Genomic DNA, 26,016 nt, shown 5'->3' with positions numbered 1-26,016 from the left:
TTTCACAGTACTTTCACAGTAAATTTTGAAAAATGTCTCCACAGAGTTCAATGCATTTAGCTGCACGTGTATGAACAGCCTTTTTTTTGAGATTGCGCAGTTACAGAGAGCAATTGCAGAGGCCTTTGAAGTTAGGGTCGAGGATGGTCTGATTAACATAGATAACGACCTATATCTGAGTCATGAGAGGAATTCTGCACATTGCTAAGAATAAGTAAAGAGTTCCCGTATAGTGAGGCCCTCATACGGCGGCTATGGGGTATTGAATGGAGGTGGTACTTCGCAGCCCATCACCTCCACTCCACAGCGCGGTGTTGCGCGGACAACGAAAGGAGCGGAGTGGTGGAGGAGATAAGGGTCATTGTACATAAGACGTCGACAGGTGCATAGTAGCATGAGGAAAGACGATAAGCGCTGACAGTGCCCCGTCACAATCGACCCCTTGACTACGGAGTATGAGGTCGACAGGAAGGCCAGAATTGAAGCTGTCCTCGAAAAAGCCCAGGGAAGATTTACAATCGTCCTGCAAACTGAGATGGAAGCAGCATATCACGGGAAGCAGACGAGCGGCAGATATCAGAGATGCGTACACACGTGAGGACCTCCCCAGACACGCGAAACCTGCTATCGGACGAACGTACAAAGCAGACAGAACTATCGGCCCGACCTGTGGTGACCAACAAAGAGGCGGAGACTGATGAACTAGTCACTCCAAGCGGAATTCTGAAAACCCCAAGAGAGACTTGCTCTCATCTTAGAAAACGACGAAAACAACGAAAGCGGTACAACAATAGAACATGACTTCAACCACACGACGAGGTTTGCACACACTCTGCGAAAAGAAGGCGTCAATAGCAGCAGTTCTGGTCCGTGTTTTAGGAGATTTATTGTGGCTGTAAGTTAAATGTACTTTAAGAAGAAGAAAAAAGGAAAAGAAAACGACGCATCATGAAGGGATTATCCGAAAGGCATCGAAATCAATAGATGTGGCGTACATATACAGTCAAACAAATGATTACAATTTCAGAAAAACTGGGTAATTTATTCAAGAGAAAGAGCGTCACAATTTGAGCAAGTCAGTAACAACTCTGAATCTACCGCTTACTCGCATTGGCATTGACTGATAAACTTGTAGGATGTCCTCCTGAGGGATATTGTGCCAAATTTTGTCCAGTTCACGCGTCAAAATCCCGAAATTATCCAGTTCATCTGATACCGTAATCCTCTGTTTGTCTATACACGTACATCCATGGAACGATTTCCGTCCCATTCGCATAATTCCTTCGTTGTGTGTCTTTTTTGTCATAGAGTGTATATGAACCGTCCTCAGCAACACCCTCCAAATAAATTCGCAGTTGAGAGACATAAGAACCCACCCTTCATCACAGAAGTAACAATAAAGATGCGAACATAACCACATACCACAAAACCCGAAAACAGCAGTCACGATGTTCTCAAACAGCGTGCCCTCCTCTCTAAGAGGAGGGGAGAAAAAAGCAGAGCAGCACTCATCAGGAACCTCGGAATCACCTGAAGTCTGTCTGCCGAAATATCATGGCCAACTTACGACGTGATCTTATAGCTTCATGGACAGGAAGTCGGGAATGGAACACGGATTTGCTTAATCAAAGACATCTCGTCTAAAACACTGTGCAAAGGAAGTAATTTTAAAAGTTAAATACACATGATAAACGTTTCAAACAAATTTAGGAACACTGAAAAATATCCGATGATAACGAAACAGTTTACGATGTAGTTCAACAGTTACGTTAATATTCATTCTATTCCTGAAAAATATGGAAAAGGTTGGGAAGAATCCTTTGGTGGTGATTGACAGGCTGTGATCAGTTTCAACGATAGATTACAGAATTCAGTATATGATCTGTAGCATTCAGAACCGGACTTCATGATGGTTAGACCTTGTAATCGATATCTGCCTAGACTTACGATAGAGTTTATTGGTGCAGACAGGAATCTTTTTCCATGAAATGGATAGCTCGACCACCTGCAGCTTGTAACTGCAGTACTTCATCTGTGTACCTCTGTGCTGTAACAGTATTCCTCCCTCTACAAATGAAGGACAATAGGCTCCTTCAGCCCACTGTTTAATATACATCCACATAACGACTGTTTCACCATGAAGCTGGTCTCTTTCCATGATGCTCTATGATTATACTGCGCATCGCATTCAACAAGAGAAAGTGGTACAAGAACGACTCTCATAATTGATGGAGAATTATATGAGAAGAGTACGTTCCTCCATTCATACATGGTCCATTCTCGATATTGCTGTATAGGCAATGAAATGGCCCATTTCTACACTTCTGTGCCAGAAACTACATACCATCGGCGTTTGATATACAGACCAACAGACTTGAACTCTGCAGAGAACCTTTTTACGTCATCTTTGTATTCGTTGCGCAGTTAAGGCCATGTATTGACCTTATGCTGCAGTTGTTCTAGGTCGCTCTTTTTACTTCTTTAAGTAAAAAGTCTTTTGGCTGATTTGAATCACTTCTCCTTCGTTTCCTGTCTTGTTCTGATTTGTTCACCCTTACGTAACTTCCACATCCAACATGTATACAACTGGTTTGTATATCCTGGTCCATTTCTGCCCCCACTGTTTCTTCCGACAACTGTTCCTTCCAACGCCTTATTAACTATTCCTGGATGCCGTAGCAGAAGTCCCACTATCCTTTCGGTCCTTCTAGTGAGGGTTTTCCGTTGGCGTCGTCCCTCACCTATTGCTTTTAGTAATTCTTCATTTCGTACCTTATCCGTCCTCTTGATTTCTTACATTCCTCGTTAGCACCAGACATCAAATGCATCCCGTCTATTCTCCAGTTTCCCGATAGTCTGTATTTCACTTCCATTCAATGCCGTGCTCTAGACGGACATTCTCAGAAGACCCTTCTTCAAATTAATGCCTAGGCTGTTACTTGGATGCATGAGTTGATAAATGCAACAAGTATGGGACAATCAGCGTATCTGCCTCTGCTACCTCCAAAAATGTGTGCATAATGATCTCCTGGAAGTCCCATGATATGCCTCCAATCTCATAAAATCAGCACATTTACTTGGGTAATAGTTTGGCTGTCGTTTCGCTCAATGAGTTTTGAATTTCCAAAGGAATATTACTTACCCTTTTTTCCTATGTCTTATAAATCGACGCCCATTTCTTGTATCAGGTCAGCAGACACCTTCACCTCACAGTCGTTCTCAATGTACCGTGGGATTGTTGATTGCAGTGGGTGATGCTTAAAGGCAGTCTAAGAGGAATGGTGCCAGGTCCAATCCGCCTACAGTTTCAGTAACTTGGCCCACTTTCCTACCACTGTACAATGAAAAGTTCCTGTGTTTACGAACTGTTGCCAAACACATGAAATGGCACTTTCTTTGGCATTCAGTTCCGCTGAGACCTCACTGTGTGTTTGCAAAGAGCCTGAAGGCAGGGGTAAGAGGCTAGGAGTCCTATTCACTGTTTTCCGTTATCGTTGAAACATGGTTTTTTGAAGGAGAGGGTATTCCTTTCCCAAACAGGTATCGCAGTTCTAATTTTTGGGGTCAATTACAGATTATGCTAAACTTTATTCTCTGTATTTCCCAAATATGCGTAACTTCTGGACATTGCAGTACAGTACCAGTATCGATTAATAGCTTAGTTTTACATGCTATGATAAGTCTTTAGCTTTAGCATCTCACTGTTTTTATCTGCGTTTTAAGAATGGAGCCGTGACCTTGGGTGTACTGTAGATGTGTTGTTGAGCCCAGAAGTCCGAGCAGCTTACTGCGTGTACTTGGCCGACGCTCGACGCACAGCGAGGTGAAGCGTGGCGTGGTGTTGCAGCCCAGTACGAGATCGGGACGCCGATTCCCGACTCGCCGTGCAGCTTCACGGTGCACGCGTCGAGCAAGCGCCAAGGCGAGATCGTGTCGCCCACGTACCCGGGCGCCTACCCCAAGGAGCTCTACTGCAGCTACCTGTTCCTCGGATTCTCCTCGCAGCGGGTGCGCATCGAGTTCCGCGACTTCGACCTCTTCTTCGGCGGCCCGCAGTAAGTACTCTCTACAAAGTCACATTTCTTGCCTTTCACTTCTCTCCTGTTCTTATCCAACAAATCTTCTCTAACTTAGTGCCAAGAGCCCACGAGCTTCCGCCCAATACTTCATAGCCATTGCCAATAGATAACAAACGACAGGAGTCTGAACAATCACCTTGTGGTGCTGCAGTTCTTCTTGGTATGTCTGTACTTGCTACGAAATGGGAAGAGGAATTCCGCCTTATGCCAGACACTTTTTTTTCTGTTTTGTTTCACCCAGACATATTTCAGCATATTTTGTGCAATCTTCAGTGGCTTCTTATTTTACTTTTTTTCCTTACATGATACTATTGGACATTTTTTTTGATAGCTATTCTGCTAAACAATCTACAACTTCTCACGGTTTTGATATTGTGGTGCTTTCTCATATGTTGTTGGCGAAGTGAATAGGCAGATTTCGTGACCAGAGTTTTAGTCACCATTACGTGTTGTTGTGTGAATGGCGGCGAAAACTCTGCCTGTGTTTTGAAAAATCGGAGAAAGTGCAGTGTCAAGCGACCATCGGTCACGAAATCTGCCTATTCACTTCGCCAACAACATATGAGAAAGCACAATATCAAAACCATGAGAAGTTGTAGACTGTGTAGCAGAGTAGCTATCAAAATAAATGTTCAATAGTATCATGTAAGGTAAAAAATAAAAAAAAGAACCCACTGAAGGTAGCACGTAATGTGCTGAAACATGTCTGGGTGAAACAAAACAGAAAAAAGGTATCTTGCATAAGGCGGAATTCCTCTTCCCCCGACAGGAGTTTGGTTTACAGTATCGTTCTTATACAGTATCCCAAACCACTAGAGCCAAAATTAAACTTGCGATAAATGATCCTAAACTGAGTACCTTGAGATAAGGGACCAATGATCATAAACAGATATTTCTGACAGTATAAGGTCTTGGATGAACAATCCATCTGAGGCATACACGCTAAAAATATGTCAACAATGCGCTGGTCCACCTCTGACCCTATCAAGCAGTTATTCGACTTGATAATGATTGATAAAGTTACTGGAGCTCATCCTGAGGATATCGTGTCAAAATTCATCCAATTGGGCATTAGATGTCAAAATCCCGACATGGCTGCTGAGCCCTGCCCATACTGTTCCAAACTTCTCAATACTGGGGAGAGGTCCGGCGACATTGCTGGCCAATCTAGGGTTTGGTAAGCACGAAGAGTGTCGCTCGCTATACTGCCCAACAAACAGGAGTAATTCTCTGAGGTGCCATTTCTTTTCACAGCGGGACCGCTGCCAACCGCTTGCCCACCATGGCAAGCCATCCTCGGCTTTCATTTCAACACGAAAATGCCCGCCCACACACGGCAAGAGCTTCTACTCCTTGTCTTCGTGCTTGACAAATCCTACCTTAGCCAGTGAAGGACATTTGGAGTATTATCGACAGGGCCCTCCAACCATCTCGGGATTTTGATGAGCTAACGCGCCATTTGGATAGAATTAGGCACGATATCCCTCAGGAGGACATCCAATAACTCTCATACGATACTGCAGTGCCTGTGTTATTCCGAATTACAATGCAAAGGTTCTTTGGACATTCGTAGTGCCGCGCGGGATTAGCCGTGCGGTCTGAGGCGCTGCAGTCATGGACTGTGCGGCTGGTCCTGGTGGAGGTTCGAGTCCTCCCTCGGGCATGGGTGTGTGTGTTTGTCCTTAGGATAATTTAGGTTAAGTAGTGTGTAAGCTTAGGGACTGATGACCTTAGCAGTTAAGTCCCATAAGATTTTACACACATTTGAACATTTTGACATTAGTAGTTCTGAATAACACAGGCAGTGCAATATCATATTTGTCCGCCGACACCGGGCAAGCGACTTTCATGTAAAATGTCTCTCATTTACGGGAATATGCATAGTGGTAGTACGAGTATAAGTTATAGCGCATGGTTGACAACATACACTATGTGTTCAAAAGTATCCGGACACCTGGCTGAAAATGACTTAGAACTTCGTGGCACCCTCCATCGGTCATGCTGGAATTCAGTATGGTGTTGGCCCACACTTAGCCTTGACGACAGCTTCGACTCTCGCAGGCACACGTTCAGTCAGGTATTGGAAGGTTTCTTGTGGAATACCAGCACATCCTTCAAGGAGTGATGCACTGAGGAGAAGTATCGATGACAGTCGGTGAGGCCTGACACGAAGACGGAGTTCCAAAACGTCCCAAACGTATTCTATAGGATTCAGGTCAGGCCTTTGCCCAGGCCATTCCATTACAGGAATGTTACTGACGTGTAACCCCTCCGCTGCAGGCCGTGCATTACGAACAGGTGCTCGATCGTGTTGAAAGATGGAATAGCCATTTCTGAATTGCTCTTCAACAGTAGGTAGCAAGAAGGTCCTTAAAACAACAATGTAGGCCTGTGCTGCCACGCAATACAACAAGGGGTGCAAGCCGCGTGCATGGTAAACATGACCACACCACAACACCACCGCCACCTCCAAATTTTTCTGTTGGCACTACACACGCTGGCAGATGATGTTCACGGGGCATTCACCATACCCACACCCGGCCACATCGTGTACCGTGATTAGTCACTGCATACAACGTTTTTACATCGTTCAATCGTCCAATGTTTACGCTCATTACACCAAGCGAGGCGTCGTTTGTCATTTAACAGCATGAGCAGTCGCTCGTCAGGAAAACCAAGTTTTCTCACCTCCCCCCTTACTGTCATAGAACTTGCAGTGGATCGTGATGCAGTTTGGAATTCCTGTGTGACAGGTCTGCCTATTACACATTATGACCCTCTTCAACTGTCGGCAGTCTCTGTCAGTCAAGAGATGAGGTCGGCCTGTACGCTTTTGTGCTGTACGTGTCCCTTCACGTTTCCACTTCACTAACACATCGGAAAAAGTGGACCTAGGGAGTTTAGGAGTGTGAAAATCTCGCGAATTGACGTATGACACAAGTGACACCCAATCACCTGACCGCGTTCGAAGTCCGTGAGTACCGCAGAATGTCCCGTTCTGCTCTCTCACCAAGTATAATGTCCGTCCCCGGTAGCTGAGTGGTCAGCGCGACAGACTGTCAATCCAAAGGACCCGGTTTCGATCCCCGGCTGGGTCGGAGATATTCTCCGCTCAGAGACTGGGTGTTGTGTTGTCCTAATGATAATCATTTCATCCCCATCGACGCGCAAGTCGCCGAAGTGGCGTCAAATCGAAAGACTTGCACCAGGCGAACGGTCTACCCGAAGGGAGGCCGTCGTCACACGACATATATATATTTACCATGTATAATGACTACTGAGGTCGCTGATATGCAGTACCTGGCAGTGGATGGCAGCACAATGCACCTAATGTGAAAAACGTATGTTTTTGGGGGCCTTCGGATACTTTCGATCACACAGCGTACATTTGGTTCTGGCCGTGAGTCGTGTGGGGATAACTATATGGTAAAGCGACCGCTCGCGATAAGCGGGAGATTTGAGTTCGAGTCTCGCCCGGCACAAATTTTCACTGTCGTCATTCCATTCTTCAGCTGATGGTTGTCCATATTCGCAATTACGATTACATTTGATGTATCCAGTGACTGTATCAATCAATGGGAAGCCGAAAAACTGCTTGCATGAGGGCCAGAGGTGGACCAAAGCGTTATTGACTAGCTTCGTCTGTGAAGATCTTTATCCTGAATAGATCATCCAGATTTTCTGTACATGTGCATAACATCTCCCTACTTCCTCCACTTCCAGATAACTCCTTTATGGTGCGTTTATCGTTTTTTTAGTGTAATTTTAAACTGATTACAAGTTCTCTGACCGTAGGCTTTCGCGGCCAGATCTGATTTCAATAAAATTATTTTGGGTGTGTGATCTGATCAGTAATGTGATAAAACTTGTTATGCTCCTCTGATATGCTTGGCGTCTAAATAAATGCGGCAGGAAGAGAACTCCGACGCTTACTGCGCATTAGTGTGATCTCCCAGCTATCAGTAACAGCTGTGAACAGCCACGCATTCTGGTCATCTTGTCTAGCAAACAGGCTCTCTAGTGAGGCCGTGAAATTGTCAGAACAATATGGCTAATCGCTGATAAATTTATCGAATAGTGTAATGGGTGACAAAAGCACGTGGCCTACAGAGAACGTATTGTCAACTGCTACAAAACACAATGTAATCGGCTTCCGACTCAGAACCTTCGTGAAAAGCCAGATGTTACTACAGAAGGAACATCAATGTTCCCTGAAGTCGAACATTTTAAATTCTTAGGTCTGAAGGTAAAACGAAACTTTGTTGGACTGTTCCTGAGATTATGTGCAAAACTGCATACGGCTGTCTTCACTGCAACTATGGCTATGAGTCAGCCTGAAATCAGAACCTGATTTATTTTTTCTCACTCCCACTATATTATCTCCCATGGCAATACATTTTGAGACAACTACGTGCAATCACAATGAATTTTCTCAGCCAAGAAAAGCATCAACAAGAAGATTTGTGGAAATATATTTAAAACGTTTACTTTGCTTCTTTTTAGTTTATATTCCATGGTAAATTTCTCTTCGGTAGCACCAGTGTGCTACATTTAACTTCCTAAGTTAATCAATTATTTAACTGATTTGTTCCTTGGAGCTTTACAGAACATTCTATTACGGAAAGGAAATACTATTCATGTAATTCAAAAATATTTTTGCATTCATTGGGCGGTTTTCTTTTGCTGAGGCCTTACTTCATTATAACAGAGTGTAGCAAATTTAGATAAAATAACTATGGGACAGACATTTATTAAAAGTACGACCTTTAGATTTATTGAACTTCTCGCAGTTATCCGTGACTGGCCGGATTTCTGGGACAGTTTCACAGCCACATTCGGGACTTGTGCTTGTAAGAGGAGATGGTCAGAATGTGTAGCTGAAAGTGTCTGTTGTTGGTAACCGGAGCATCGAACTAAAGCGCAGTAAATATAACAATATAATTATCTTTTCTGTAAAATATTTCATGTTCTTAAACATTAGTTTGGTGGTTTGTAGGCTAGCGCTGTGTATATTAAATGTAACGGCCAGTGAAGGAGATACCCATCAGCCACTTTTCGTTTGTTTATAAATAAATGTTTCGAGATGCTAAGGTTCATCTTCAGGTTATATAAACGAATCACGTGCAGTAAATCTTGTTCCACCCACGTCAACACTGGCATCTGTTGTATGTTCTCTGAAACACTACCAGGATAAACATAAATGATACACAGATTTTATTTGAAAATGAGCCACAGAACTCGAAACATCGAATCATAAATGAAATAATGAGGAAGAAAGGGAAGGTGACAGTTTAACGACCAGACGACGACGTCGTTACAGGTGGAGCATAGATGGACTAAAATAAGGGAGAACATCTTACTTGATCTTCTGAGAGAAACCATCTTGGTGTCCGTTCATGTTTGTCATGTTAAGCAGGGAAGTAGCAAATATACTTCATAAAAACAAAATTTACTACAGTCGATATTCTCGTAAATATTAGTGCTGCTATACCAGTTTGACTGAGTAATCATTTCCAGTAACCTATAATATGACTTGGCATAACGATGCACATAATGTATCAAGCCTTATACGTATTATGGCTCCGACGTGAAATGACACCACTGCTCATCACATAGACTGTTAAAAATGACTCTCCAGTCGTAATCGGTACAGCTGCATAAATGCGGAGGCAACTCAGTAAGTAAGGGCGATTTCTTTTTTCAATTCGATTGCGTTGACCTCACTGACTCAACACTGGCATGCGTCACTGTTATTGTTCAGTGATTTCTATGCCATTTCAGCGGAAGTCTGTAGTAGCCTCGTTGCCCGTACGGACTAAAGAATAAATGAAGGGAGTGACCCTTTTTTTTCTCTTTGAAGGACTGAAATCTTCGACTTCTATGCAGTAGTAGTACTATGACGCCCGCCTTAGCGGGGAAAAATTACGAGTGGGTAAATCAGTTTAACAGTGGTTGCGTATCTGCGAAGAAAAGAGTTCAGTTAGGCCATCCACTTTGCAAACGGATGGTAACGTAAAGACAACTGATAGAATGATTTGTGATGATCGTCATACCAGAAATAATGAGAATGCGCTTGAGTTAACCATCACCAAGAGGTCAGCCTTCGATATCGTCCATGAATACCTTAAAATTCGAGAAGTTTGTGCTCGTTGTTAACTGATAGATAAATAAAAACATGAACGATTGGAAATGTCTAATTCACATTTAAGGCATTCTGAAGAGCAACGTGAAGACTGAGTCCCACAGTAGCCGCTGATGAGGCGTGGATCCAGTTTTACGAGCCACAGGGCAACCATCTTCGACTGCAACAAAAATTTCAGATGTCCTGTTTCTGAAAGAAAGCTGATGATGAGAGTACTTTGGAATACGAAAGGTTCAAATTCCTATAGGTCGAGCAGTAAATAGTGATACTTACTATGAGATCTGAAAGCCCATTGAAAAGTAAAATGCGAGGAAAGCTTTCATAAGGCGTCCGCCCCCATACCTGAGTGCTGGCGCTCTATTGCCATGCAGCTGACCCGGGTTCGATTTGCGGCCGGGTCGGAGATTTTCTTGGTCGGAGACTGAGTGTTGTGTTGTCCTCGTCATCATTTCATCAGCGTCGACACGCATATTGCCCAATATGTGTCAACTGAAACAACTTGCAACTCGGCGGCCGAACTTCCCCCAGGTGGGGAATTCCGGGTATCAGTTCCATGCGATCAGATCGTTTCAATCAACTTCACAAGGTGTGATTTAGCTTCAGGATACTACTCACCAACATACAGTAGGAAAAGCAGTATAGTGTATAGAAAATGTTGGTTTTCAAATGCCGTACAGTCCTGATCAAGATCAAAGGGCTATTTTCTTTCTCGTCCGATGAGGAAACACCTGCGCAAATCTACGTTTCCATCGTACGACAGAGTTGTAGAGCCGGTGCAAGAGTGGATGTGCGCGATTGTATATAACTTATGCCATGACAGAAATAGGATGCGTGTTAAGAAAAGAACCAAGTGCATAGAAGTTGAAGGAGGTTAGGTAGAGAAAAACACTACTTGTAATTTTTCCTAATGAGAGAGTTCCTTTCTACGTCACATTGCAACAGAAGCTATCATACGTAATTTGCAGTACCTTACAAGGGAACCTCCCCATCGCACCCCCCCCCCCCCCCCACAGATTTAGTGTTAAGTTGGCACAGTGGATAGGCCTAGAAAAACTGAACACAGATCAATCGAGAAAACAGGAAGAAGTTGTGTGGAACTATGAAAAAAATAAGCAAAATCAAACTGAGTAGTCCATGCGCAACGTAGGCAACAACAAGGGTAACGTGAGCTCAGGAGCGCCGTGGTTCCGTGGTTAGTGTGAGCAGCTGCGGAACGAGAGGTCCTTAGTTCAAGTCTTCCCTCGAGTGAAAAGTTTACTTTTTTTATTTTCGCAGAGTTGTGATCTGACCGTTCGTTCATTGACGTCTCTGTTCACTGTAATAAGTTTAGAGTCTGTGTTTTGCGATCGCACCGCAAAACCGTGCGATTAGTAGACGAAAGGACGTGCCTCTTCAATGGGAACCGAAAACATTTGATCGTAAGGTCATAGGTCAACCGATTCCTCCACAGGAAATCACGTCTGATATATTCTATACGACACTGGTGACGGCATGTGCTTCACATGAAAGGAATATGTTGTCGACCCACGTAACTCGTACACTTGGCGATTGGGTAAAAAGATTCTTCTACATTGCTCGATTTAGGTTTTCTTGTGGATGTGATAATCACTGCCAGAAGAGTGATGAAAACATAAGAGTTTGTCACATAAACTGCAACAAATGAATGCAACAGTTTCACAGTCGCACAGTTTTCTCTGTGCTCTGTCAAAACATATGTTTTTAACGCTTTCAAATTTTTCCGTTTAGGTTTAGCGTCCCCATACTACGGCGCAGTTACCTCGCATCGGACGGACGGACGGACAGATAATAATTGTCTGAAAATAAAAAATTAAACTTCTTACTCGAGAGAAGACTTGAACCAATGACCTGTCGCTCCGCAGCTGCTCACGCTAACCAAGGGACCACGGCGCTACTGAGCCCAGAACATTCTTGATGTTGCCTATCTTTCGCATGGACTACTCAGTTTGTATATTTTGCTTATTTTTTTCATAGTTCCACACAACTTCTTCCTGTTTTCTCGATTGATCTGTGTTCAGTTTTTCAAGGCCTATCCACTGTGCCAACTTATAACTAAATCTGAGGGGGGTGCGATGGGGAGGTTCCCTTGTTAGTTTCAATTATAAAATCTGTTAAATGAAATAATCTTCTGTTATGTGTACGTAGTAAAAGAATTAACTTGCAAGTTGTAACTACTTCTGTTTGAGAAACTGCTTGCTCTCGCGTGCCATTGGCTGTGACGTATCGCTATAAAGTTGGTAAGAACAGCAGATGTGTTTCGGAGTGAGTGTCTCAAACACTAAAGCGACGGCAGCAGGGGTGGCCAACGCTTTGTTCAGCAGCCGGCGGTCGGGCGAGGCCTTCCTTTCTCGTCAGCGGCCACACAGCCAGCGCCAGAGACAAAACTTGCAGTTCCTCCTGCTGGCGGGGCGCCTCAAAGAAACTCTGTTTATGGAGACTAAAGGCCTGCGCCGTCGCTTCTTTATCTCCTTCTCTCAACTGCGCTTTTCAGTAGCGGCCCTCGCAGCCGCCTCAATAGTTCTTACACCGCGGCGGCGGCGGCGCTTGCGCCAGTCCACTCGCCACGACTCCCCAAGTCGGCTCGGCGCTCTGGCGCTGAGCTCTCTCCAGGCGCGACTCACTTCTTCCTCGCCGCGCTATAAAAGCTGTACACCCGAGCTGGATCACAAGGCGGTTTTGTAGCTTACAATTCTCGACGTGGCGTACTTTCTGTGGGTCTGACACTAATACACCTATAGCTGTTTAAATATTACGATGGAGAATACGTTCGTAGCGTTTTTGTTTTGCATGATGCTGTTTTGTAGTTCACTGTCACTACCTGGGTTTACATACTATCATTTTGTCATTTGTGAGCGGAGCTGTGGACGCTAGAAAATGGAGTGCCAGATGGAGAAATCGGAACATTTCCAACACATTTTTCTGTCTGAGTTTAGTACAGGGGTGACAGCAACGAAGGCAGCCACAAACATTTGCGCCGTCTATGTGGAAACAGAAACCAGATGGCAGTTACAAGAGTCGAGGGGCATGAAAGGGAAGCAGTGGTGGGGAAGGGAGTGAGACAGGGCTGTAGCCTCTCCCCGATGTTATTCAATCTGTATATTGAGCAAGCAGTGAAGGAAACAAAAGAAAAATTCGGAGTAGGTATTAAAATCCATGGAGAAGAAATAAAAACTTTGAGGTTCGCCGATGACACTGTAATTCTGTCAGACAGCAAACGACTTGGAAGAGCAGTTGAATGGAATGGACAGTGTCTTGAAAGGAGGATATAAGATGAACATGAACAAAAGCAAAATGAGGATAATGGAATGTAGTCGAATTAAGTCGGGTGATGCTGAGGGAATTAGATTAGGAAATGAGACACTTAAAGTAGTAAAGGAGTTTTGCTATTTGGGGAGCAAAATAACTGATGATGGTCGAAGTAGAGAGGATATAAAATGTAGACTCGCAATGGCAATGAATGTGTTTCTGAAGAAGAGGAATTTGTTAACATCGAGTATAGATTTAAATCTCAGGAAGTCGTTTCTGAAAGTACTTGTGTGGATTGTAGCCATGTATGGAAGGGAAGCATGGACGATAAATAGTTTGGACAAGAAGAGAATAGAAGCTTTCGAAATGTGGTGCTACAGAGGAATGCTGAAGATTAGATCGATAGATCACATAACTAATGAGGAGGTATCGAATAGAATAGAGGAGAAGAAGAGTTTGTGGCACAACTTGACAAGAAGAAGGGACCGGTTCGTAGGGCATGTTCTGAGGCATCAAGGGATCACAAATTTAGCATTGGAGGGCAGCGTGGAGGGCAAAAATCGTAGAGGGAGACCAAGAGATGAATACACTAAGCACATTCAGAAGGATGTAGGTTGCAGTGAGTACTGGGAGATGAAGAACCTTGCACAGGACAGAGTAGCATGAAGAGCTGCATCAAACCAGTCTCAGGACTGAAGACAACAACAACAACATGTGGAAAAATGCTACTGGACAAATCACGGCAAGAACATGGTTTTTCGTTTTAAGGAGGATCGTTTTGACATTAGTGACGCTCCAGTTCAGGAACACCTTCGTGGTTTGATGAACGTCGTTTAAACGCATTAATCCACAATGATCCATATCAATGTTCTCGAGAATTGGCATACGCGATGAACTGTCGCCATTCCACCATTGCACGACAGTTGCATGCGAGGGGGGGGGGGGGGGGGGGGGTCAGAAATTGGGTGTATGGGTACCGCATATCTTTAGCCAAAATCACAAAAATCAACTGGTGGCCGTATGTTCATCCCTGCTTGCTCGCCATCAATTGGCTCGTGAACAACACCGACGATTCCCTTATCCTGTATCATTACTAGTGACGGGGAATGGTGTATTTATGATTACGTAAGGAAAACAAAGGAAGGTTGAGCCCAAACAGAGCAGCAACTCCCCGTTCAAAGACTGTAAAACTTTGACGTCTTGCAGACGCAGTCGAAGAACAGCGACCAGGAAGAATGCATGAACTGATGCTACTGAGTGCCCGTCCACATTCTGATAGGAATTGGGTTGGAAAGTCATTCCACACGCAATTTATTCATCTGATCTTGTGCAGTCAGATTTTCACCTTTTCCATTCTCTATCGAACAGCCCTCAAGTAAATTCCCATCCGGATCAAAATGTACCCGAACAAGGCTCACGCGCTCTTCACCTCAAAACCAAATGGTTTCTACAGTTGTGGAATCGAAAAGTTTCCCCAGCATTGGCAGACTATTGTACATAGTGAAGGAGAGTATATTATTGGTGACTAAAAACTCTATTATGTGTATTTGTCGTGTTTATTAAACTTACGGAAACATGCTACGAACTTTTGCACCAACCCAATACATTTTAACCAGAATGAAAAATGCTCGTATCATAGCATAAAAATAGCGAGTAAGCCCTCGGTAGAGACAGGAACGCAAATGAAGGAATCTAGCTTTTCGACTTATCCGCCAGTTTTAAGAAATTTGAATCGAAACACCTTGATATATTCGTGCTTTATTACTTGTTAGTATTAGTAGCCATGTCTTGTTATGTAATGCATCATGTCAAGTAAAGTAACATGATACCTAACGTCATGTCGTACAGCATGACACTTGCCATCATTTCATACCACATGGCATTTGTCATGAAGTGCAATATGACAGGACGTGACATTAAAGTTCCGTATGATATTATGTATTGATTACTATGGCCAGCGAATTTAATTTATTGCAGGCATAGGAACCGGGACTATAGTCTATAAATTTTAAGATGAAGTTGTCCCAGCACCTTGCTGCTAAGGGAGTTAACTGCGCTGGGGAAGTAGGGTTAACACGAAAAAAGGCGCGAATATTCTAGATATTTTGATTAAATGTCTTCGAAGCTGCCAGATAAATCGAAAAGGTAGTTCCCTTCTTTTAAATTCTTAACTCTGCCTAGAAATTCGCCTTCTTCTGTGCTATGATAGCAGCATTTTTCATTCTGGTTCCTTACGTTTACTCTGCCGTAATTTTCACATTAGACCACCATAGCTTGGCAATCGATGTAGTTTTTTGTTGACTAGGGCGACGACCGATCTGGAATAGGTTTTTTATTGTCTTTCGGACCATGTTGATTACATTTTGACAACGCATCAAGCTTTCACGACCATTAATTAAATCTATTTTTCTACCTTCTAACAAAATTTGAAAAGAGTTCGCACAAGTTTGAAACATAGAAATGACACTTTAAAAAAAAGCAAGTTATCAGTTTTATTGTAAGAATACATTTTTTTGTTTGATTCATTCTAAACAGTATCCACGCATTCAGTTCACATAAAAACGAATATCACGTGCTGCATTTTGCTCGATTTTAAGAAAAAATTGCTCTTACTTTATCCATTTATCTATCTTCGTGTAAAAGTCGAACCGATTCGTACAAATTTAAAGCGCTGAAGTGTCGCGCTTCAGAAACCTTCCAGAAAAACGTGATTTGCACGTAAAACCCAAACGGAGCAAGATTTTTTCAAACTGTTAAAACTTATCTTAGACCAATGACCGACACAGCGATGAACCATCAGTCTCGCTCCAATCCGGAGTTAAGGCTGACTGTTTGTGCACATACAAATGGCGCCACTAGCTGAGCATTAATTTCAGCCCACTTAAAATCTCTTGCAAAAGGAATTAATCGAGTCGCACAATTTGCCTGGGCACCAGCTCCGTATCGTCGTTCAAACCTTTCTTAAGATACTGTACACAGCTACATCGAGACCAGTGTTCAAATGCCTATACAAAAACCCACTGGTTCGGGCTAAACCAAAAACATTTTACCCCATGCTCCTAGCTCAGATAGGAACCGAGCACTAAGACTACCCAAACCGCGATTTTGCGCGCAGCCTTTTCACACATATTAGTTACAGCACTTCCGTGCTGTAACAATTCCGTATCTACATCTACATCTACATTTATACTCCGCAAGCCACCCAACGGTATGTGGCGGAGGGCACTTTACGTGCCACTGTCATTACCTCCCTTTCCTGTTCCAGTCGCGTATGGTTCGCGGGAAGAACGACTGTCTGAAAGCCTCAGTGCGCGCTAGAATCTCTCTAATTTTACATTCGTGATCTCCTCGGGAGGTATAAGTAGGGGGAAGCAATATATTCGATACCTCATCCAGAATCGCACCCTCTTGAAACCTGGCGAGCAAGCTACACCGCGATGCACAGCGCCTCTCTTGCAGAGTCTGCCACTTGAGTTTGTTAAACATCTCCGTAACGCTATCACGGTTACCAAATAACCCTGTGACGAAAGGCGCCGCTCTTCTTTGGATCTTCTCTATCTCCTCCGTCAACCCGATCTGGTACGGATCCCACACTGTGAGCAATACCCAAGTATAGGTCGAACGAGTGTTTTGTAAGCCACCTCCTTTGTTGATGGACTACACTTTCTAAGGACTCTCCCAATGAATCTCAACCTGGTAACCGCCTTACCAACAATTAAGTTTATGTGATCATTCCACTTGAAATCGTTCCGCGCGCATACTCGATATATTTTACAGAAGTAACTGCTACCAGTGTTTGTTCCGCTATCATATAATCATACAATAAAGGATCCTTCTTTCTATTTATTCGCAATACATTACATTTGTCTATGTTAAGGGTCAGTTGCCACTCCCTGCACCAAGTGCCTATCCGCTGCAGATCTTCCTGCATTTCGCTACAATTTTCTAATGCTGCAACTTCTCTGTATACTACAGCATCATCCGCGAAAAGCCGCATGGAACTTCCGACACTATCTACTAGGTCATTTATATATATTTTGAAAAGCAATGGTCCCATAACACTTCCCTGTGGCACGCCAGAGGTTACATTAACGTCTGTAGACGTCTCTCCATTGATAACAACATGCTGTGTTCTGTTTGCTAAAAACTCTTCAATCCAGCCACACAGCTGGACTGATATTCCGTAGGCTCTTTGTTTATCAGGCGACAGTGCGGAACTGTATCGAACGCCTTCCGGAAGTCAAGAAAAATAGCATCTACCTGGGAGCCTGTATCTAATATTTTCTAGGTCTCATGAACAAATAAAGCGAGTTGGGTCTCACACGATCCGTATTGATTCCTACATAATATATTCTGGGTTTCCAAAAACGACATGATACTCGAGCAAAAAACATGTTCTAAAATTCTACAACAGATCGACGTCAGAGATATAGGTCTATAGTTTTTCGCATCTGCTCGACGACCCTTCTTGATGACTGGGACTACCTGTGCTCTTTTCCAATCATTTGGAACCTTCCGTTCCTCTAGAGACTTGCGGTACACGGCTGTTAGAAGGGGGGCAAGTTCTTTCGCGTACTCTGTGTAGAATCCAATTGGTATCCCGTCAGGTCCAGTGGACTTTCCTCTGTTGAGTGATTCCAGTTGCTTTTCTATTCCTTGGACACTTATTTCGATGTCAGCCATTTTTTCGTTTGTGCGAGGATTTAGAGAAGGAACTGCAGTGCGGTCTTCCTCTGTGAAACAGCTTTGAAAAAAGGTGTTTAGTATTTCAGCTTTACGCGTGTCATCCTCTGTTTCAATGCCATCATCATCCCGTAGTGTCTGGATATGCTGTTTCGAGCCACTTACTGATTTAACGTAAGACCATAACTTCCTAGGATTTTCTGTCAAGTCGGTATATAGAATTTTACTTTCGAATTCACTGAAAGCTTCACGCATAGCCCTCCTTACACTAACTTTGACATCGTTCAGCTTCTGTTTGTCTGAGAGGTTTTGGCCGCGTTTAAACTTGCAGTGAAGCTCTCTTTGCTTTCGCAGTAGTTTCCTAACTTTGTTGTTGTACCACGGTGGGTTTTTCCCGCCCCTCACAGTTTTACTCGGCACGTACCTGTCTAAAACGCATTTCACGATTGCCTTGAACTTTTTCCATAAACACTCAACATTGTCAGTGTCGGAACAGAAATTTTCGTTTTGATCTGTTAGGTAGTCTGAAATCTGCCTTCTATTACTCTTGCTAAACAGATAAACCTTCCTCCCTTTTTTATATTCCTATTAACTTCCATATTCAGGGATGCTGGAACGGCCTTATGATCACTGATTCCCTGTTCTGCGCTTACAGAGTCGAAAAGTTCAGGCCTGTTTGTTATCAGTAGGTCCAAGATGTTATCTCCACGAGTCGGTTCTCTGTTTAATTGCTCGAGGTAATTTTCGGATAGTGCACTCAGTATAATGTCACTCGATGCTCTGTCCCTACCACCCGTCCTAAACATCTGAGTGTCCCAGTCTATATCTGGTAAATTGAAATCTCCACCTAAGACTATAACATGCTGAGAAAATTTATGTGAAATGTATTCCAAATTTTCTCTCAGTTGTTCTGCCACTAATGCTGCTGAGTCGGGAGGTCGGTAAAAGGAGCCAATTATTAACCTAGCTCGGTTGTTGAGTGTAACCTCCACCCATAATAATTCACAGGAACTATCCACTTCTACTTCACTACAGGATAAACTACTACTAACAGCGACGAACACTCCACCACCGGTTGCATGCAATCTATCCTTTCTAAACACCGTCTGTACCTTTGTAAAAATTTCGGCAGAATTTATCTCTGGCTTCAGCCAGCTTTCTGTACCTATAACGATTTCAGCTTCGGTGCTTTCTATCAGCGCTTGAAGTTACGGTACTTTACCAACGCAGCTTCGACAGTTTACAATTACAATACCGATTGCTGCTTGGTCCCCGCATGTCCTGACTTTGCCCCGCACCCGTTGAGACTGTTGCCCTTTCTGTACTTGCCCAAGGCCATCTAACCTAAAAAAAACCGCCCAGCCCACGCCACACAACCTCTGCTACCCGTGTAGCCGCTTGTTGCGTGTAGTGGACTCCTGACCTATCTAGCGGAACCCGAAACGCCACCACCCTATGGCGCAAGTTGAGGAATCTGCAGCCCACACGGTCGCAGAACCGTCTCAGCCTCTGATTCAGTGATTCAGACCCTCCACTCGGCTCTGTACCAAAGGTCCGCAGTCAGTCCTGTCGACGATGCTGCAGATGGCTAGCGAGACTGGCAGTCTTCACCAAATCAGATAGCCGCCGGAAGCCAGAGAGGATTTCCTCCGATCCATAGCGACACACATCATTGGTGCCGACATGAGCGACCACCTGCAGATGGGTGCACCCTGTACCCTTCATGGCATCCGGAAGGACCCTTTCCACATCTGGAATGACTCCCCCCGGTATGCACACGGAGTGCACATTGGTTTTCTTCCCCTGTCTTACTGCCATATCCCTAAGGGGCCCCATCACGCGCCTGACGTTGGAGCTCCCAACTACCAGTAAGCCCACCCTCTGCGACTGCCTGGATCTTGCAGACTGAGGGGCAATCTCTGGAACAGGACAAGCAGCCATGTCAGGCCGAAGATCAGTATCAGCCTGAGACAGAGCCTGAAACCGGTTCGTCAGACAAACTGGAGAGGCCTTCCGTTCAGCCTCCGGAATGTCTTTCGCCCCCTGCCACACCTTGAGACGACCTCCCACTCTACCACAGGTGAGGGATCAGCCTCAATGCGGGCAGTATCCCGGGCAACCACAGTCGTAGTCCGATCGGGGGATGCGTGGGACGAGCTGGCCGTCCCCGACAAACCCCCATCCGGACCCCCACAGTGATGCCCATTGGCAACAGCCTCAAGCTGTGTGACCGAAGCCAACACTGCCTGAAGCTGGGAGCGAAGGGATGCCAACTCAGCCTGCATCCGAACACAGCAGTTGCAGTCCCTATCCATGCTAAAAACTGTTGTGCAAAGAACGTCTGAACTAATCTACAGAGAGCCCAAAAATCGACACAAAATTTAAACGGTTATTAAAATACAAGATTGCCTAGTAAATCCAGTAATGCTGCTACTTGCACACTGCTGACACACTGCTCGGCGGCGGAAGGAGACTACGCGATTTTACACTATTCAGGTACTAAAACGCGATGCTACAACTCTCAAATACTATAACACGCCTGAAATTTATGAATTAAATAATGCAAGTACCAAAAACCCGCAAAGAAATTAAGAATTAAACTATGTACCAAATGAGTGAGCTAGAAGTATACGACTTGCTGCTGCAGCTGCTTATCCAACGGCGGCACGGAGCACACTGACTGTGACCAACCGACACTGGCCGTTCAAAACAAAAACAGAAGACAAACGACTACGCGAATTTACACTATTCGGGTACTAAAACGCGATCCTACGACTCTCAAATACTATAATACGCCCGAAATTTATGAATTAAACAATGCAAGTACCAAAAACACGCGAAGAAATTAAGAATTAAACTTTGTAACAAATGAGTGAGCTAGGAGAATACGACTTGCTGTTGCAGCTGCTTATCCAACGGCGGCAGGGAGCACATCTCCCTGAGTATCATCTTCCGTATGGTCCATATAAGACAATCTTCGCTATCCATAAAAGAATCAGTTTGTTTGAATTTCAGGTAATGAAACGTAATATTGACAACAAATGTACAGGAGACTTTCGCTTCACTGTACTATAAAAAGAACAACTTCTCGTGTCTCGTACGCAGAAATGTGTGTAAGAAAAGCCATTTCAAGTGACAGTGCTGTAACGCAAAGAGACAAAGTGTACAAATGTAACACACAATGCTTCTCAAAAGAGGCACTACAGCTTTTTTAGTTTTGTTGTACGGGATGGACTAGAAATCCAACAAGAAACTACCGGAGGTTGTTAAAGAATATTTTCTGATTATTTTCGTACAAGGCAGCCGTGTTCCTGGTAACTCATTACGGAATAATTGCATTACTGTTGATTCTTTACCCTGTATATCCTTGTAGCTGCATTCCACTGAAATTATAGGGCGAGCACAAAGTCTTTCCCTTATTACAAAAATTGATTTCTAAGGAATTATGTTAGGTACAGCTATGCGTTTTAGTTGCAGACGGTAGCTTAACTCATTACGTTTTTATGGATGTACTTCCATATGTGCTTCGTTTGTTGCCCAGGGAACGTCTAGGCACCGCTCAGTTCCTCTACAGCTTCTCGTATTCGTGCCGTGCGACTTTGCACATCACGAAATGGTGAAGACGGATTATTTCTGGTAAAAAACGTAGCCACGATACTGGACCATCTCTACCGATCCATCTGTCAGGAAAGGTTTCATATAAGAATTCGCGAACAGATAACCCCCATTGTAGCGGTACATCATCTTGTTTAAACAGTAACCATGCTAGAAATTCCGGTAATTGGTGTGTCAGAGCACATGTGCAAATACATCCACAAAAATTTCATGGGTTAAGCTATCATTACAAAAAAGGAATAAACACATGGAAGCCTCTACATAAAAACCCATATGAATTAAGCTATCATTTGCAAAAGAACAGAATAGCTGTATCCAGGATAGTTACTTAGAAATACTGTTTTCTGATCAGGGAAAAGCTTCACGTTCATGCTGCATCTGAGCACTCCGTCTTCAAGCCAAAAGTGGCCCATCGGGACCATCCGACCTCCGTGTCCTCCTCAGTTGAGGATGCGGATAGGAGGGGCGTGTGGTCAGCACACCGCTCTCCCGGTCGTTATGATGGTTTTCTTTGACCGGAGCCGCTACTATTCGGTCTAGTAGCTCCTCAATTGGCATCACGAGGCTGAGTGCACCCCGAAAAATGGCAACAGCACATGGTGGCAGGGATGGTGACCCATCCAAGTGCCGGCCACGCCCGACAGCGCTTAACTTCGGTGCTCTCACGGGAACCGGTGTATCCACTGCGGCAAGGCCGTTGCCCTGCATCTGACCAACAGAGAAATTATCTCCAGCATGCGCTCTGTCTTGTTTGGAAACAAATTTGTTCCATTCCCTCACGACACTGTATGTTGACAGCAGTAATGTCCACTTTACTCTTCGCCCTTATGCCTACATTCAGTTCTTCTCTGTTCTTCTGCGTCTTTGTTTTTTTCGACAGGTTAGTGGCACGCTAATGTTGATAAACAACGTCACGGATAGGTTTTCACTGACGAACAGTAGGTCTATATGCACTTGGATGCATCCAATGGAGCAGCGAGACGACGCTGTGCTGAGCATTTCCACAGCGACGACAACCACACTGAAGTGACGAAAGTCATGGGGCACCTCCTGATATCGTGTCAGCCCTCCTTTTGCCCGGCGTAGTGAAGCAACTGGACGTAACATGGTTCAAAAAGTCCCCTATAGAAATATTGAACCATACGGACTCTACAGCCGTCCGTAATTGCGAAAGTGTTGGCGCTGCAGGATTTTGAGCATCAAACTGACTCTCGATTATGTCCCATAAAAGTTCGATGGGATTCATGTCGGGCGATCTCAGTGGACAAATCATTCGCTCGAATTATCCATAATGTTCTTAAATCCAACTGCGAATAGTAATTGTCCAGTGACATAACATCGTTGTTTGGAATCGTGAATTTCATGAATGGCTGCAAATGGACTCCAAGTGGCCAAACATAACCATTTCTAGTCAATGATCGGTTCAGTTGGGGCAAAGGAAACAGGTCACAGGACCATGAAACATAGCCCACACCACAATGTAGCCACCATCAGCTTGCACAGTGCCTCGCTGACAATTTGGTCCATGACTTCGTGCGATCAGCGTCACACTCCCCTACCATCAGCTGTTACCAACTGAAATCGGGACTCATCTGACGCGGCCACGGTTTTCCTGTTTTCTATGGTCCAAAGGATGTGGTCACGAGCCCATGAGAGGTGCGACAGGCCATGTGGTGCTGTTAACAAAGGCACTCACGTCGTTCGTCCGCAACCATACCCCATTAACGCCAAATTTCGCGGCACTGTCCCAACGGATACGTTCGTTGTACGTACCACATTGATTTCTGCTGTTGTTTCACGATGTGTTGCTTGTCTGTTAGCATTGGCAACTCTGCACAAACGCCGCTGCTCTCGATCGTTAAGTGAAGGCCAAAGGCCACTGCGTTCTCCATGGAGAGACGTAATGCCTGAAATTTGATATTCTCGACACACTCTTGGCACTGTGGCTCTCGGAATACTGAATTCCCTAACGATTTCCGAAATGTAATATTCCATAAGTCCAGCTCCACCTACCATTCCGTGTTCAAAGGCTGATAAATCCTGTCACGCGGCCATAATCGAGTCGGGAATCTTTCACACGAATCAAATGACAGCCCCACCCATGCACTGCCTTTTTATACCTCCCGTACGCCATACTACCAAGATCTGTAAATGTGCTTATCGTTATCCCATGACTTTAGTCACCTCAGTGTATTTTACAATACTTTTGTATTTAAGCGCCCACCATACGTGTTGTAGATTTGGTAATCGCATATTACAGGCTCTTTCAAATTTTGTAAATGTATTCCCACAGAAACAAAGGTAGCTGGCTTAACAATGAGAATAAATCGTAATTATGTTATCACCCTTTAGCGAATACCGGAGACCACTCCTCCTCTGTACCAAAATACTCAAAAAATATGCCTGAACAGCCTCCGAAATTTTGCGAGGTTCGCCATGTGTGCTGATGCAGAAGGAATATCAAAATTATAGGACGTTGTTGATTACTCAAACGACTGGTTGTACAAATGCATATTTTTTCTACGGAATCTGCGTGTGTTTCAACACAATTGGTCCAATGTCTACAGGCTAGGGTATTTCCTGCAAGAATGAAGTTTCCGGCTGATCGTGCAACCAGTTGTCTGGCTCCATTGTCCCTAGAATTCAAGCAATTAGTATAGTACCTATACGTGGTTCAAAGAGTTCACAGTCGGGAAATATAAAATGTGGGCTGAAGACAAGGATTCCCAGAACCTGAAGAGCCAACTAAACAGTGATGAGACGTTGCGACTGAGAGTCTGTGGGCGTGCTCTGTCATTCGACATCACCAAATTTTTCACTTTTATGGCTCAACAATTTGTGGTAAGAGTTGAATTGAGATTGTTACCTAGCATATTAGTGTAGCTTACAGATTGCACTGATTGATTATTCCGCCGGTTCTTGCTAGAATATTTTACACGTTATAAATGAAACACAAAAAACATCGGTGTAGTATTCTACAATATTTATTATTTGTTATACGAACCGGTTTTCGGCTGTTACTCCATGATCAAGTACAAACATACATATGTGGTGCAGTGAAATTTTGTTGGTTCAAAGATTTTAAACTAGTGCATCTACAGAGTATCTCCATTTCCACAGACGAAAAATGTTAATGTTAGAATTACGAATAAAGAAGAGGGATTATTTCAGTGCAAATGCGTTGTGAAATTATTTAAGTAAGATAAAATATGTCACACAATAACTAATGAACTACAGACCAATTGCAACAGTTGAACATAGAATAAAATAATTGAACAATAAACTTTGGCGACATATTCCAAAGTTGTGGCTGAACAAAATAATCTTGCTCTCATAGGTCCTAAATTACGAACAGATAAGGCGTAATAGTGATAATAAGCAGATGAGTGAAGCAGATGTAATTACAAAAAGTAAAATTTTTTATTGCAACGAGAGAAATTATACTAACTAATATAAAGGATATTGGGGCATGTAAATAAGGGGGTAATTTATAACATGGTCTGGATGGGATTAGGAGTAGTATCTGCAGTTACAAGTGGCGAGTAAGGGAACTCTGTCTGGTCATTCAGTACTAATCTTCGGTTGATGGACATCAATTTATTAATTTCTATAATTCCAATATAGTTCGTCTTCCTTCCTTTATGCATGTGATGTAATACTTCACGTTTCATCTTATAACGAAGGCCATCTTGGTGTTCAGCAAAAGCAGAGTCTCATTTTCTAAGTTTCCAACTTCCGTTGTGTCCCTTCAAGTGAGCACATATTGCCATGCCAGAATGACCTATATAGAATTTGCCACAATTACAAGTAATTTCATATATTTCACTCTTTTGCAAAGCTGAAGTGTTGTCTTTACCATTGCGCAAAAAGTATCCAACAGCACACTTTTTTACGTTTCTGGATTTAAGCTTTCTGGGTACATCCAGTGAGATTTTCGTAAATATTGAACCCTATCGAACATGCCTAGGATGGATCGAAAAGAGCTGTTTATGGAAGACGTGACCCGAAAACCACTCTGAGGGATCCATGCCGATACGCCGTTGAGGAGTGGGACAATCTCGACCAACAGTGTTTTAATGAACTTACGGATAGTATGCCACGACGAATACAGGCATGCATCAATGCAAGAGTCCGTGCTGCTGGGTATTAGAGGTACCGGTGTGTACAGCAATCTGGACCACCACCTCTGAAGGTCTCACTGTACTGTGGTACAACATGCAATGTGTGGTTTTC

At 43.8% G+C, this 26,016-nt stretch overlaps 1 protein-coding gene and 1 pseudogene across 1 annotated transcript in view; one reads left to right on the top strand and one right to left on the bottom strand.

Annotated features, from left to right (window-relative positions):
• Positions 1-26,016, top strand: part of LOC124595116 (cubilin-like) — a 1,106,483-nt gene that overhangs the window by 953,475 nt on the left and 126,992 nt on the right. The window contains exon 5 of the mRNA XM_047133714.1: positions 3,848-4,055. Within this exon, the coding sequence (XP_046989670.1) occupies positions 3,848-4,055 (208 nt within the window). The remainder of the gene's footprint in view (positions 1-3,847; positions 4,056-26,016) is intronic.
• LOC124596853 lies at positions 22,368-22,485 on the bottom strand (annotated as a pseudogene).

This window comes from Schistocerca americana, chromosome 2, assembly GCF_021461395.2.
Source record: "Schistocerca americana isolate TAMUIC-IGC-003095 chromosome 2, iqSchAmer2.1, whole genome shotgun sequence".
Taxonomy (NCBI): Eukaryota; Metazoa; Arthropoda; class Insecta; order Orthoptera; family Acrididae; genus Schistocerca; species Schistocerca americana.
This window is presented reverse-complemented; position numbering and strand designations above follow the sequence as displayed.